At 38.9% G+C, this 12,354-nt stretch overlaps 1 protein-coding gene and 1 pseudogene across 2 annotated transcripts in view; one reads left to right on the top strand and one right to left on the bottom strand.

Annotated features, from left to right (window-relative positions):
- Window positions 1-12,354, bottom strand: part of NUP160 (nucleoporin 160) — a 58,144-nt gene that overhangs the window by 32,491 nt on the left and 13,299 nt on the right. For both annotated transcript variants that reach the window (XM_067749000.1, XM_067749001.1), the window contains exons 8-18: window positions 11,995-12,072; window positions 11,613-11,710; window positions 9,377-9,461; window positions 7,516-7,584; window positions 5,430-5,513; window positions 4,998-5,168; window positions 4,133-4,232; window positions 3,696-3,861; window positions 2,875-3,002; window positions 2,628-2,788; window positions 352-485 (exon numbers count right to left, since the gene is read on the bottom strand). In XM_067749000.1, the coding sequence (XP_067605101.1) occupies window positions 352-485; window positions 2,628-2,788; window positions 2,875-3,002; window positions 3,696-3,861; window positions 4,133-4,232; window positions 4,998-5,168; window positions 5,430-5,513; window positions 7,516-7,584; window positions 9,377-9,461; window positions 11,613-11,710; window positions 11,995-12,072 (1,274 nt within the window). The remainder of the gene's footprint in view (window positions 1-351; window positions 486-2,627; window positions 2,789-2,874; window positions 3,003-3,695; window positions 3,862-4,132; window positions 4,233-4,997; window positions 5,169-5,429; window positions 5,514-7,515; window positions 7,585-9,376; window positions 9,462-11,612; window positions 11,711-11,994; window positions 12,073-12,354) is intronic.
- LOC137230196 (large ribosomal subunit protein eL30 pseudogene) lies at window positions 10,933-11,345 on the top strand (annotated as a pseudogene).

Below are 12,354 nucleotides of genomic sequence, written 5' to 3'. Positions count from 1 at the left end.
ATATTGAATTTTCTTTCTTCTTTTGGCTATAAAGAATCTCAGCCTACCCTTAATAACTAGCACATTTTTATGTGTGGTCTAACTTTCCCCATGACCTCATCTTATTATTTTGCCTTCAACAGGATTTGTCTTTGCATTATACATACACATATATAATAATAAATATATATTTATTATTTTCATTCTTAGAAGTTGCCTTTAACCTTTATAAAAGGGAGTACCTGAAAGCTCTGAATTTTAAAGGTATATCAGTGCTATAGCATAATATTAAATTTTTTTTTCTTTCAGACAATGGAAAAAATAATTAAGCTCACAATTTACTTTTAAAATAATCAGAACAATGAAACTCACAGTGTGTCAACTGGAACATCAGTAGCCAAGCACTGACTTCCCCATTTAATGAGGTAATAAGATAAGAGGAGGGGAGCTGTTCGATGTAGTAGTTCTTGCTGAGCCTGAAAGAGCTGACCAGCTCCCAAAATCACCTATACGTGGTGGGTGGGTGGGTGAGACAGTAAACAGCAGTTAGTAATGATAACTCTTAGGTTCAGGTGGAGGTAAAATAAAATAATACAGTTACAAAGGGCATACATAAAAGCAACACATACACATACATAAAAGCAACACACCTATTACATTTTGGGGTAGCAGGCGGCAAAAATATCTACCCATTTAACAGTACAAAATAATAAAAAACAGCTCACCATGTCATGGGAGCTGATGGTGTAAAAGAAAACAACAACAAACAGCTTAACTTTCACTAAATCTGTAGGTTCAGGACTCAAGAAGAGTAACAGGGAAATCTAAGTCCTTTCTTAAGCTTCTGGTCTTGGGTAAAAATAGGTATGACCATTAGAGGAAAATTTTACAAGAATACCAAAAGTTTTAAAAATGTGCATAACTTTGGGACTTCTCTGGTGGTCCAGTGGTTAAGACTCCGCGCTTCCACTGTGGGGTGCACAGGTTCATCGTTCCCTGGTCAGGGAGCTAAGATCCGTATGCCACGCGGCGTGGCCGAAAAGAAAAAAACATGTGTGTTAACTTATGACCAATCAATTCTAGTTCTTAGAATTCATCCTGGAGATACAGTCAAAGGGGTGCAGAAAGTTCTATCTATAAGGGGAAAACTGGCAACAACCTGGATGGCCACAGGATTGGTTGAATAAATTAAAATTATAGTAGGTAACTATTAAAAGTAATGTTGTATAAAAATACTTAGTAACATGTGAATATGCTGGTGAGATTTGTAAAGTGGAAGAATAAAAACAACCAGATTCTGAAAAATAGTATATAACATATACTAATTTTCTAATAAAATTTTAAAACTATTTGCAGAGAAAAAAAATGGGTGTATAACAAAATGTAAATAGCGGGACTTCCCTGGTCCAGTGGGTAAGACTCCACGCTTCCAATGCAGGGAGCCTGGTTTTGATCCCTGGTTGGGGAACTAGATCCCGCAGGCATGCTGCAACTAAGAGTCCGCATGCTGCAACGAAAAGATCTCGCATGCCTCAACTATGACCCGGCGCAGCAAAATAAATAAATATTAAAAAAAAATGTAATAGTGGTTATCACTGGGTAGAAGATTACAGATGAATTCCCTGGTGGTCCAGTGGTTAGAACTCAGGCTTTCACTGTCAGAGTCTGGGTTCAATCCCTGGTTGGGGAACTAAGATCCTGCAAGCCGTGAGGCCAACAAACAAACAAAAAAACAAACAAAAATACCCCCCAAAACCTGAAGAAATGGAAGAATCTACAAAGATTAAAAAGAACTCAGTTAGTAAGGGCTGCCCTAAGTGACAGACTCTCAGGAAAGGTTCCTGTTTCTCCTTGGTGCCCTAAACAAATCATCTTCCTAAATGTTATTTCCTTATTTTTACCTGAAATTCTGCCATTAGCAACGTATATGAGTTAATAAATTCTGATTTAAAAAGTATAAATATCCCTGGGAGCCCCAAAGGCCTTTCAGCTATTTATACATTAACATGAATTAGATTGCTTCCTTGTCAGGTTCAGATGAGTGAGATAAATGGGACTTCTGATGGTGGGCAGAAAGGTAATTTTTGAACATAAAACATTCAGAAGGTGGGGAGAAGAGGGCAGTTGTATGGTAACAAGGGTCTGGTGGCCTAAGGAGAATAAAATGGAAAAGGATGCAGAGAATGGAGTTAGGAGGACCCCCAAAACAAACTCTATAATCTTAAAACTGCTTAGGGTAAATCCTGTACTGCAGAAATAGAGAAGTTCTTTTTCTTCTTCCTCTCTTCTCCACACTAAATGGTGCCCTGCTATCACATCCAAAGTTGTACTAATAATACTACATTTTGGGAGAGCCACCCTAGGAAATTATCCCACCATTATATACACAAATTATCCCACCATTATATACACAAAGAGTAAAACAACCTGCTTCATATACGTTCTTAATCTGTAATTTTAGGTTATCATGTTTACTCATTCTTAATTCAACCTGTATTTATAGAGTACCTACTAAGGGCCAAGCATGGGGGATAGAGCAGTGAACAAAGACAGAAGTCTCCGTGCTCTCAGAGCTGACATTCTGCTATGTGCCTGTAGGTCAAGAAGAGGTTTCAGATGTTACAAGCTTTCCCTCAGGTAGTACTTACTGCATCTCCTAGCCTCATTAGTAGCTGCTGTAAGATCAAGAGGTCTCGGCAGATGAGGAAGCGAGTACTGGCAATTTTACACACACTTCTGCACACAATACGCCCTGCTGTGCTACTACCATAGACCTGGGAAAGATTCATTCGAATATTCAAAGGCTGAGCTGTAATTAAAAAACAAAACAAAACAGTTAAATGTATCACTGTTTTCTCTAAATCAGAGAGGTACATTTGTTGTTCTGTCATTTACCTGGATCGAATCCCTTTTCCATTTCCACTTCTGTTTCATAATCCATTTCCCGTATAAGAAGTCCAATGGCATGGATTGGGTTCCTAATCTCTTGCAGTTTACTACAAATATCCTCCATCACACTGTCTCTATAAGGAAATTAGAAAATTCCTATTACTACCGAGAATATATGAGATAGACTCTATATGCCGTATAAGCTAAATGCTCTATGAAACAGGAAAACCAGCCATATAATAAAGGAGTAGAGATAATCACTCTGGTGTACAAGATACTTTTCTCCATGCAGAAATTTTTCCCTATTTTTTTTTTGGAAATGACAGACAAAATGAATGTGAGAAAAATACTTTTACATTTTAGAATTTATAGCTCAGTTAATAGCCAGACCATAATTCATGAGTCTGTTTCCAAACCTGAATTCATGTATTAGATTTTCTGTTTAAAAGCTGAAATATCTACTGAGAATCATGGCAACTCACTTTAACTTTAAGCCTCTACTTTGTACACACTTGAGTGTACATTAAAAACCTGATTTGGGGGGCTTCCCTAGTGGTGCAGTGGTTCAGAGTCCGCCTGCCAATGCAGAGGACACGGTTCGTGCCCCGGTCCGGGAAGATCCCACATGCCGCGGAGTGGCTAGGTCCGTGAGCCATGGCCACTGAGCCTGCGCGTCTGGAGCCTGTGCTCCGCGACGGGAGAGGCCACAACAGTGAGAGGCCTGCGTACCGCAAAACAAAAAACAAACCAAAAAAAACACCTGATTTTGGCACTGAGAATTGCTAAATTTCCATTAGGAAATGGACTTTACCCTAAATTCTCCTTACACATCAATAGCGATCAAATCTTCCAGAATCTGTTCTGCAGCCTTTTCTGGAGACTGTAGGTTGTAACAACTCATTTCCATCATTACTGACATATCCGTAGTTACTGACTCTCCAATCAGCCGAAGGCATTTTATGAGACATATGACATCCCGAGCAACATCCACATCTATAAGTAAGAGAAAGTTGACATTCACGTCTCAAGCCAATGAAGAGCTGCTAGCTAATATTAAATTAAAATATTAATAATTAAATGCCAGGTATCTATCTGAGGTCTTAAAGATGTTTAGCCCTCTTCAGTTTCCCCTAAAATATCTACAGTGTGGTAAACTGGCCAGGAAAGACCACAGTGGAAATCAATGTTTTCTGCATTCATTTGAAAGAAAGCATAGGGTTCATGGCGGAAAGGGCTTAAATATGGACATAACAATTACTATTACCATCAGATATGATTGTCTCATCCTCTGTCAAAAGATTCTCATCAGGTAGGAGATATAAATGATCCACAAAGGAGGAAGGCACAAGGAAAGACAGGTACCCCTGGAAATACAAATCTTCCAGTTACACTTTTTTTTCAGTGAATGTTTAAAGATAAAAAATATTTGAGACCTGAATCTTATCATGAGCTAACCCCAGACAAATCCAAATAAAGGGACACTCTACCAAACAACAGGCGTAGTCTTCAAAAAAATGTCATTGTCATGAAAGACAAAGAAAGGCTGACAACAGCTGGAGATTAAGCTAAAGAAACCTGACAACTAAATAAATGCAAGATCTTGGATTGGATCCCAGATCAAGAATAAAAATTGTAAGCACAACTGGTAAAATTTGAATATAAACTGTATAATATTATATCAATATCAAACTGCCTGATCTTTAAATTGTGCTGTGGTAATATAAGAATACCCTTGTGCTTAAGATACATGCTAAAATGTGTAAGGATTAAGGGGAATGATGTTTATAACTAACTCTCAAGTGGCTCAGGAAGAAAAAAACATATCTATAGAAAGAAAAAAGCAATGGAAGTTAAGGAACAGTGAATCTGGTTGAAGAGTATACAGAAGTTCTCTGTATTACTCTTGTAACTTTCAAATTAGAAATCACTTCAATACAAAACAAGATGCAAGAAAGTATAAATAATGCAGAAGAATATTTAAACAAAAATGAACTATAATTTTAGGACCCCCGCCCAACAAAAAACCCACCAAAATCCTAAAAGCTAACTACAATATACAATAGACACTACATTCTGAAAGACCCACTGAACAGTCTAAAGGAGTTCTTCCGTTATGTTTCTGCTCATACTTTTTTCAGCAGGCACACCATGTTTGTGTGTGGATTCACATGTAGGGCAAGAGGATGAGAAAGGGCTTCTTGATACTGAAGACAGCAGGCATAGAACTTGCACCAAAATTCCTGTTGTAAATTTCGGAACTCTTCCTGGGAAAATTCATACTCTGTTACACTTCCTTGGAGCTGGCAACGGAAAAAAAAAAATACTCTTGATACCATTTGGGATCTTCCTCCCCCCAAAACATAATTGTTTAATATCATTTTACTAAGCTATAGGCAAATGAATATCCCTTATGCATTACATGCCACAGACTAATTAAAAGGTTTAGACATTTATAGTTCTTACTAACAAGGTCCAAGGAACAATTTGAACAATTTCTCAGTACCAATCTGCTCCATAGGGAGATGAAAGAAATTATCATTCTTTCTTTACCCAAACCTCACCTCACTTTCAACAGCTAAAGTAACTTCTTTCTTTAGTTCATTCCAGGAGAGATCTAAATTCCTGTCAGTTCCTCGACAGAAAATCTAAAAATAAAACAGACACAAAGAGACACTTTAGAGTATCACATACTACTAAAAACTGAATGAAAAATACTCCAGGTCAGAAGATACCGAGGTAACATACTATACAGTAGAGACTGGACGTGCCTGAAACACACATTTACTCTTAACATTGCGCAAATAACTTCTTTTTATAAATTGATTGATTGATTGGCTGCGTTGGGTCCTTGTTGTTGCCCGTGGGCTTTCTCTGGTTGTGGTGAGTGGGGCTACTCTTTTTTGGGGTGCTCGGGCTTCTCATTGTGGTAGCTTCTCCTGTTGTGGAGCACAGGCTCTAGGCACATGGGCTTCAGTAGTGTGGTTTGCGGGCTCTAGAGCGCAGGCTCAGTAGTTGTGGCGCACGGGCTTAGTTGCTCCGCAGCATGCTTCCCGGACCAGGGCTTGAACCCGTGTCCCCTGCATTGGCAGGTGGATTCTTACCCACTGCGCCACCAGGGAAGTCGTATGCAAATAACTTCTAATTGTGAAATCATAGCAACTTTGAAATAGTTTCTATAGTCCAGAATAAACTATAGAAGCTCATGAATCTGTAAGAATTATAACTGGGTACATCTGGATCATTACAAAAAGCAAAAGGAAACATAATGGCTATTGCTTAGCTGGAGGAAGATATCAGATGATGCCAAACATATACATCCTGACTGGCACAAAGGTGAGCTAGAGTAGTGGTGGGGTAGGTCACTCTAATGGGAATAATTCTCCTAAGGCAAAGCTTGTGAGCAACGCCTTACTGATTATTCAATATCTCCGTGTGCAAGAGATACCATGAGAAATCATACATGTGATTACTGTTAATAAGAAGGGCTGATGAGATGAAAGAAATAATACCTTAGAAGAAAGTGACCGTGTCATCTTGGAGTTTTATTAGAGAGAAAACAGAAAACATAGAATAGCCAGATATTTAAGAATGTATCTAGAAGAAAAGTCAAGGATCTGGAAACCACATCACCTGAGAGAAAGTTAAGGAACTGGGTATATTTTTACCCTGCAGAAAGATAACATGGAAGGATTCTTAAAATATTTGAAGGGTTGCTTTATAGAAGAGACATGTTCTATGAAGTTCCCAAAGAAAGATGCTACCTAAATGGTGGGGGGGTTAAATTTGATCCAATACTGGGATGAACTTTTTTTTTGGCCGTACTGCACGGCTTGTGGGATCTTAGTTCCCCGACCAGGGATTGAACTTGGGCCCGGACAGTGAAAGCACCGAGTCCTAACCACAGGACTGCCAGGGAATTCCCAGGGTTGAACTTTTAAGTGGCACAGTTTTGAACAGTAAGTCACAAAAGAGCTGGTGAGAGACTTGTCACTGGAGGCAGACACAACTAGAAGCTGAATAGTTGTCTGTCAGAGAAGCCTCAGAAGGTATTTCTGCTTTGTGTGGGAGGTCAGACCAGGAGATTCTAAGTAACTTTTCAATTCTATAAGTGATTATTCTATTTTAAATTCATGAAGCTAAGTAGCAATTTAAGGAAGCCTAAGTGACTTTAAAGTAAAGAATTGTTTTGGAAAAGGTTAAACATCTCTTAAACCATGTAACTTTGAAGCTTAGATTATTTTCTTGAACCTGAACCAAGTTAGACCTTCACTGTACTAACAAAAGGGTAAAAACAGTACCATCAAACCTACCCAAGAAAACTTCTTTCAAGCATAGAGATTATATGCAGTGTAGTATGGTATATCTTTTTACAATAGTGTAGGTACAAGTTTCTCTTTTTACTACTGGCATGCTTCACTAGTCATTGGGAAAGTGCCCTTAATCCTATCTCCCTGCCTGGACTCTTGCCATTTTTATGGAAAGAACATTTAAAAAAATTACAGTAGCATTTACAAACACATGTATATACAATTGCAAAACTATGGTATTAGTATATGCAAAACAACAAAATTAACAGTAATCATTAATTATATAATTAGTAATAAAATGAGAGAGTCTTAAATGAACACTAAATATTTTCTCACTGACCTGTAAAGCTTTACATAAAGCTGCATTAATGAATCGCCCTGGTGTAAAAAGACTCTGCAAATACATCTCCTGTTAGAACATTGAAACAAGAATTAGTATCATTCTAAAAAAGATAAAATTTGGAAAAATCTGAATGAACAATTCAACACGTTAAAACCAAAGGCTGCATTCCTATTACATGAATGTGGAAATTCTGCCCTTCAGCATTTGAGCAGTAACAAGTGGCAGAGCAGTCATATATTTTCACACTGTGAAGCCTGCAGTGTCTTTGAGTCAACTAGATGTACTACACTGAGAATGCTGGGTTCCTCATGGTGCACTTCAATGGGTTCCACTGGAAAACACAGCTTGTCAAATGCCAATCTTAAATGCAAGAGTTGTATCTAGTTTATTAGTGACAAACGCTGGTTAAGAGAATAATTAAACTAAGGTGGTTTCTACACCATCCACAAAAGAACTCATTTTTATGGTTTACATATAAAAGAAAAGGAATTGATAATGATAGGTATTATATGTAAAAAACAAACAAAAAAACTGCAATAAGTTCTCACAAGTGGGGAAATGAAGTAGAGAGAACAAAATGGAAAGTCTCATACTGCCTATGGTCTCATTTTGACCAAATTTTATAAACCAGATTTGGCAATAAGTAGCAAACCTGGCTGACCTTCATTCAAGTTTCCTTCCTTCTACTGAGATTCTAGGAGATATTTATAAAATGACCAAAATGGAGAAAAACAAGAATTTTAATAATTAGTATGTGATTTTGGCTTTTAGACAGAAGTTAAGTGCCAATAAACTCTTGGGATTAAAAATTTTGCAATATTCTATTTCAGATATTCAAAATGGATTTTCCAATCCTACAAAGGGTCATTGTTTCAGACCCAGAGCCCATGATCTTTATCTCATTTTAATATTAATGCATCAACTGAAAGTTTTTCTTCCATTTATCTTGAGGATGTCCTTGAAAAACAGGGAAATTGGCCTGTTTTGCTACTGCATTACCTTTTGTTTGTTTGTTTGTTTGTTTGTGGTATGCGGGGCTCTCACTGTTGTGGCCTCTGTGCTCCGGACGCGCAGGCTCAGCGGCCATGGCTCACGGGCCCAGCCGCTCCGCGGCATGTGGGATCTTCCCGGACCGGGGCACGAACCCGTGTCCCCTGCATCGGCAGGCGGACTCTCAACCACTGCGCCACCAGGGAAGCCCTGCATTACCTTTTAAAGTTATATTCGTCATAGCTTATACCTCTTATGTCTAGTTTTTATGCATATATTCACATGGTTAGTATAGTGGACACCTACTGTCTGTGCCTGCCTAGAATCCATTTCCCCTTCTTTTACTAACAAATCCCTTACCTTTCTCTGAAGAACCATTCCTCCCGTACCCATACCCAACTGACTTCACCCTCCACAATAGCAAGGCCCATGCTGGACATGTTTCTCATGCCAAGCCAGAATATTCTATTCCTTCTGATCAGAGTGACTATGCCAGGAATTAGCACATGACTAAAGCCAGGCCAGTGTCAACTCCAGGGCCTGGAACAGAAGTGCTCTTTCCCCTGGGGTTGCTAAGTTCACAAAAGGCAAGCTTGCTCAGAAAGCCTGCCGGACAATAAACCCAACAAGGAGGAAAGCAGAATTGAGACAAAGGAGAGATCAAGCCCTGAAGGCATTGTTTCAGCCACGGCTGAAACCAGGTAACTCTGAACTTCCCAGCAGCACAAGCCAATACATTCAGCTTAAGTCAGTTTGAGGTGGGTTTCTTTCATCTGCAGCTGAAAGAGTTCTGCTAATACAACTGGTTCTTCTCAAACTAATGATCAGGGTAAATCATCTCCTTACATAAGACTTTAGCATTGCTTACTCTGGGGTCTTGATCATCTCTGATAATGATTTCTTCCTCTGGCAGAGGCTGCATAAAAACTGGATTCCACTGACCTGTAACATTACTACAGAGAGAAAAAGTCCATCAGTCTACATGAAGATGATGAATAAAAATGAAGCTTATGTTGTTGGCAGTATTTGGGCAGGGAGGGTCCCATCACTGAACCTCTGCAACTACTGCTTGATCAATTCTATTAAAAAAGTTTCCAAAAAAAGAAACATCTTCATAGCAGAGTCTGGACTATAGAAGTGCTCTTACTTGTTCTAATAGGCATCTTCCTGAAATTAAAACTCTAAACACAAATCTACAAATAATAGCTAACTTTCATTCTGCATTTACCATAGGCTGCACATTATACTAGGTGCAATTCTAGATACTATTCATGCATACCTTATGATAACTCTTTGAAGGATACACTGCCCTCATTTTTAAGATGTCAAAAGTGAGGTTTAGGGTATCTCACAGCTAGTAAGTTGTACAACCAGGATTCAAACTCTCACCTGACCGCAGATTCTTTGCTTGAATGCCATCTATAAGGAGTACTTTCTATCTTCTGAGGTGTGGTTCAGGGTCAATCTGGGGGCAACCACTCCTAGAATCCTATTCTAGAATATAGGGTCATGAGAGACCCACCTGAGCTCAATTAGTTTACAGCTGACTCTTGAACGACATGGGGGGGTTACAGGTGTCGACCCTCTGTGCCGTCAAAAATCCATGTATAACTTATTCAAGCAACTGCAGATCAAACAGTACTGCAGTGTTTACTACTGAAAACAATCCGTGTATTAAGCGGACCCCCCACAGTTCAAATCCATGTTGTTTGAGGGTCAACTGCAGTTCCAGAGACGTCAAACAATGTTCTAGGGAATCCTCCACAGGTGTTTCAGGGACTACACAAGTGTTTGATTCAAAATTTGTTTTTAAATGTATTTTGTAACTATTGAAAATGTTAAAATGAATATCATGTACATTAAAAATATCAGATATTCCAAATATATCTAATATTAGTTATCAACACGTTAAATTGTGTTATAATTTTATATTCATAAAATACTGATTTTGTTATATAATGGAGTTATCTTTTTTTTTTTTTTGCGGTGTGCGGGCCTCTAACTGTTGTGGCCTCTCCCGTTGCGGAGCACAGGCTCCGTACGCGCAGGCTCAGCGGCCATGGTTCACGGGCCCAGCCGCTCCGCGGCATGTGGGATCTTCCCGGACTGGGGCACAAACCCGTGTCCCCTGCATCGGCAGGCGGACTCTCAACCACTGAGCCACCAGGGAAGCCCTGGAGTTCATTATCTTTTGAAAAAAAAAGGGATTCCTGCTTTAAAAAAAAGTTTGAGAGGCACTGTATTTGTCCAATCTACTTCTCATCTCATGAGGAAACTGAGACCCCAAAGGGGCTGCAGTGTCTTTCGGAAGTTGTGGGTATCAGAAATAGCCTTTGCACAGAAACAGAAAATGCACAGATTAGAAGCATTTGGGGCCTTTCTCGCTCCCTGGCCATCCTGGCAGCTGCTCTTGGTTGGGGGTGTCCTGCACTTCAGGCAGGAAGATGGTGCCCGCAAGGAAGACAAAAAAGTCGCTGGAGTCGATCAACTCTAGGCTCCAACTTGTTATGAAAAGTGGAAAGTATGTGCTCGGGTACAAGAAGACTTAGAAAATGATCAGACAAGGCAAAGTGAAACTGGTCATCCTTGCCAACAACTGCCCAGCCTTGGGGAAATCTGAAATAGAGTATTATGCCATGTATCTATCACTACAGTGGCAATAATACTGAACTGGGCACAATGTGTGGAAAATACTACAGAGTATGCACACTGGCTATCACTGATCCAGGTGGTTCTGATATCATTAGAAGCATGCCAGAACAGACTGGTGAAAAGGAAATCATGCACAACTTTTCTTTAATAAAACCAGCCAGAGCTTGTTTTAAATAAAAAAAGAAGTATTCTGGTTACGTGCTATCTCTCCCCAAAAAGATGGTATTTTCTTCACCTCATTCCAACTCTAAGAATACTTATTTTGTCCTAAAATCATAAGGTAGGAAATAACAAAAAATAAAAAAGAAGGTATGTCAGAAAATAGGCAAACCCGGGTCTGAATCCTTTAAATGCGAACATTTGACTTTTGTTCTACATAAAAAGCTCTCCTTCTTTTCTAAGTATGAATTTGCTTGGGGTAAGGTAGGATGACAGAGGTGAGGGACCCGTACTGTTCAAAGTTGATATATTTCACAACTGTTTGGTTCTCAGCATCATGCCACAAGACCCAGATATCCGTAGAGGTTAAGGCAAAGTCAATCAGTGTCTCCTAGAAGGAAATGTAGGGGGGAAACAAATAAACAAAAACTCTTGTTAAAACAAGAAAGAAAAGGTACTAAGTTATGGTGACTTAAACTTGTATTAGTAGGAGAGGTAAAAGCATGAAAACAAAAGACAGTACCACGTGAACTTGGTAAAATCCAAATGAAATTTTTTTGCATGAAGTTTCATTAAATATTCCATTTTAAGATTTCAATCCCATTACAACATAGTTAAGTTAGCCAATGTTTCTTTCCTGTACTTCTATGATATGCAAAGGATAACTCAACCTACCTGAGAAGTGAATAGTGAGGAAATGTGATCTATGCTGTAGCGGTTATTCTCAACGCTTACCAACTGGAAAATGCAGAACTGTTAAAACACAAGTTGATAATTCAGTACTTGAAACAACCAACATGTTACGCTTCTATGCAAGACTTACCAGCATTCGGAAGCTAATTTTTTTAAAAAAGTATGGTAAAATACATGTAGAATTTACCATCTTAACTATTTTTAAGTGTACAGATTAGTAGTATTAAGTATATTCACATTGTTGTGCAACTGAACTCCAAAACTTTTTTTCATTTTTTCAGAACAGAAACCCTGTACTCATTAAATAACTCCCCATTCCCCCTCCCCACAGCCCCTGGCAAC

The sequence above is a fragment of the Pseudorca crassidens genome, chromosome 9 (assembly GCF_039906515.1).
Source record: "Pseudorca crassidens isolate mPseCra1 chromosome 9, mPseCra1.hap1, whole genome shotgun sequence".
In the NCBI taxonomy this organism is placed as follows: Eukaryota; Metazoa; Chordata; class Mammalia; order Artiodactyla; family Delphinidae; genus Pseudorca; species Pseudorca crassidens.
This window is presented reverse-complemented; position numbering and strand designations above follow the sequence as displayed.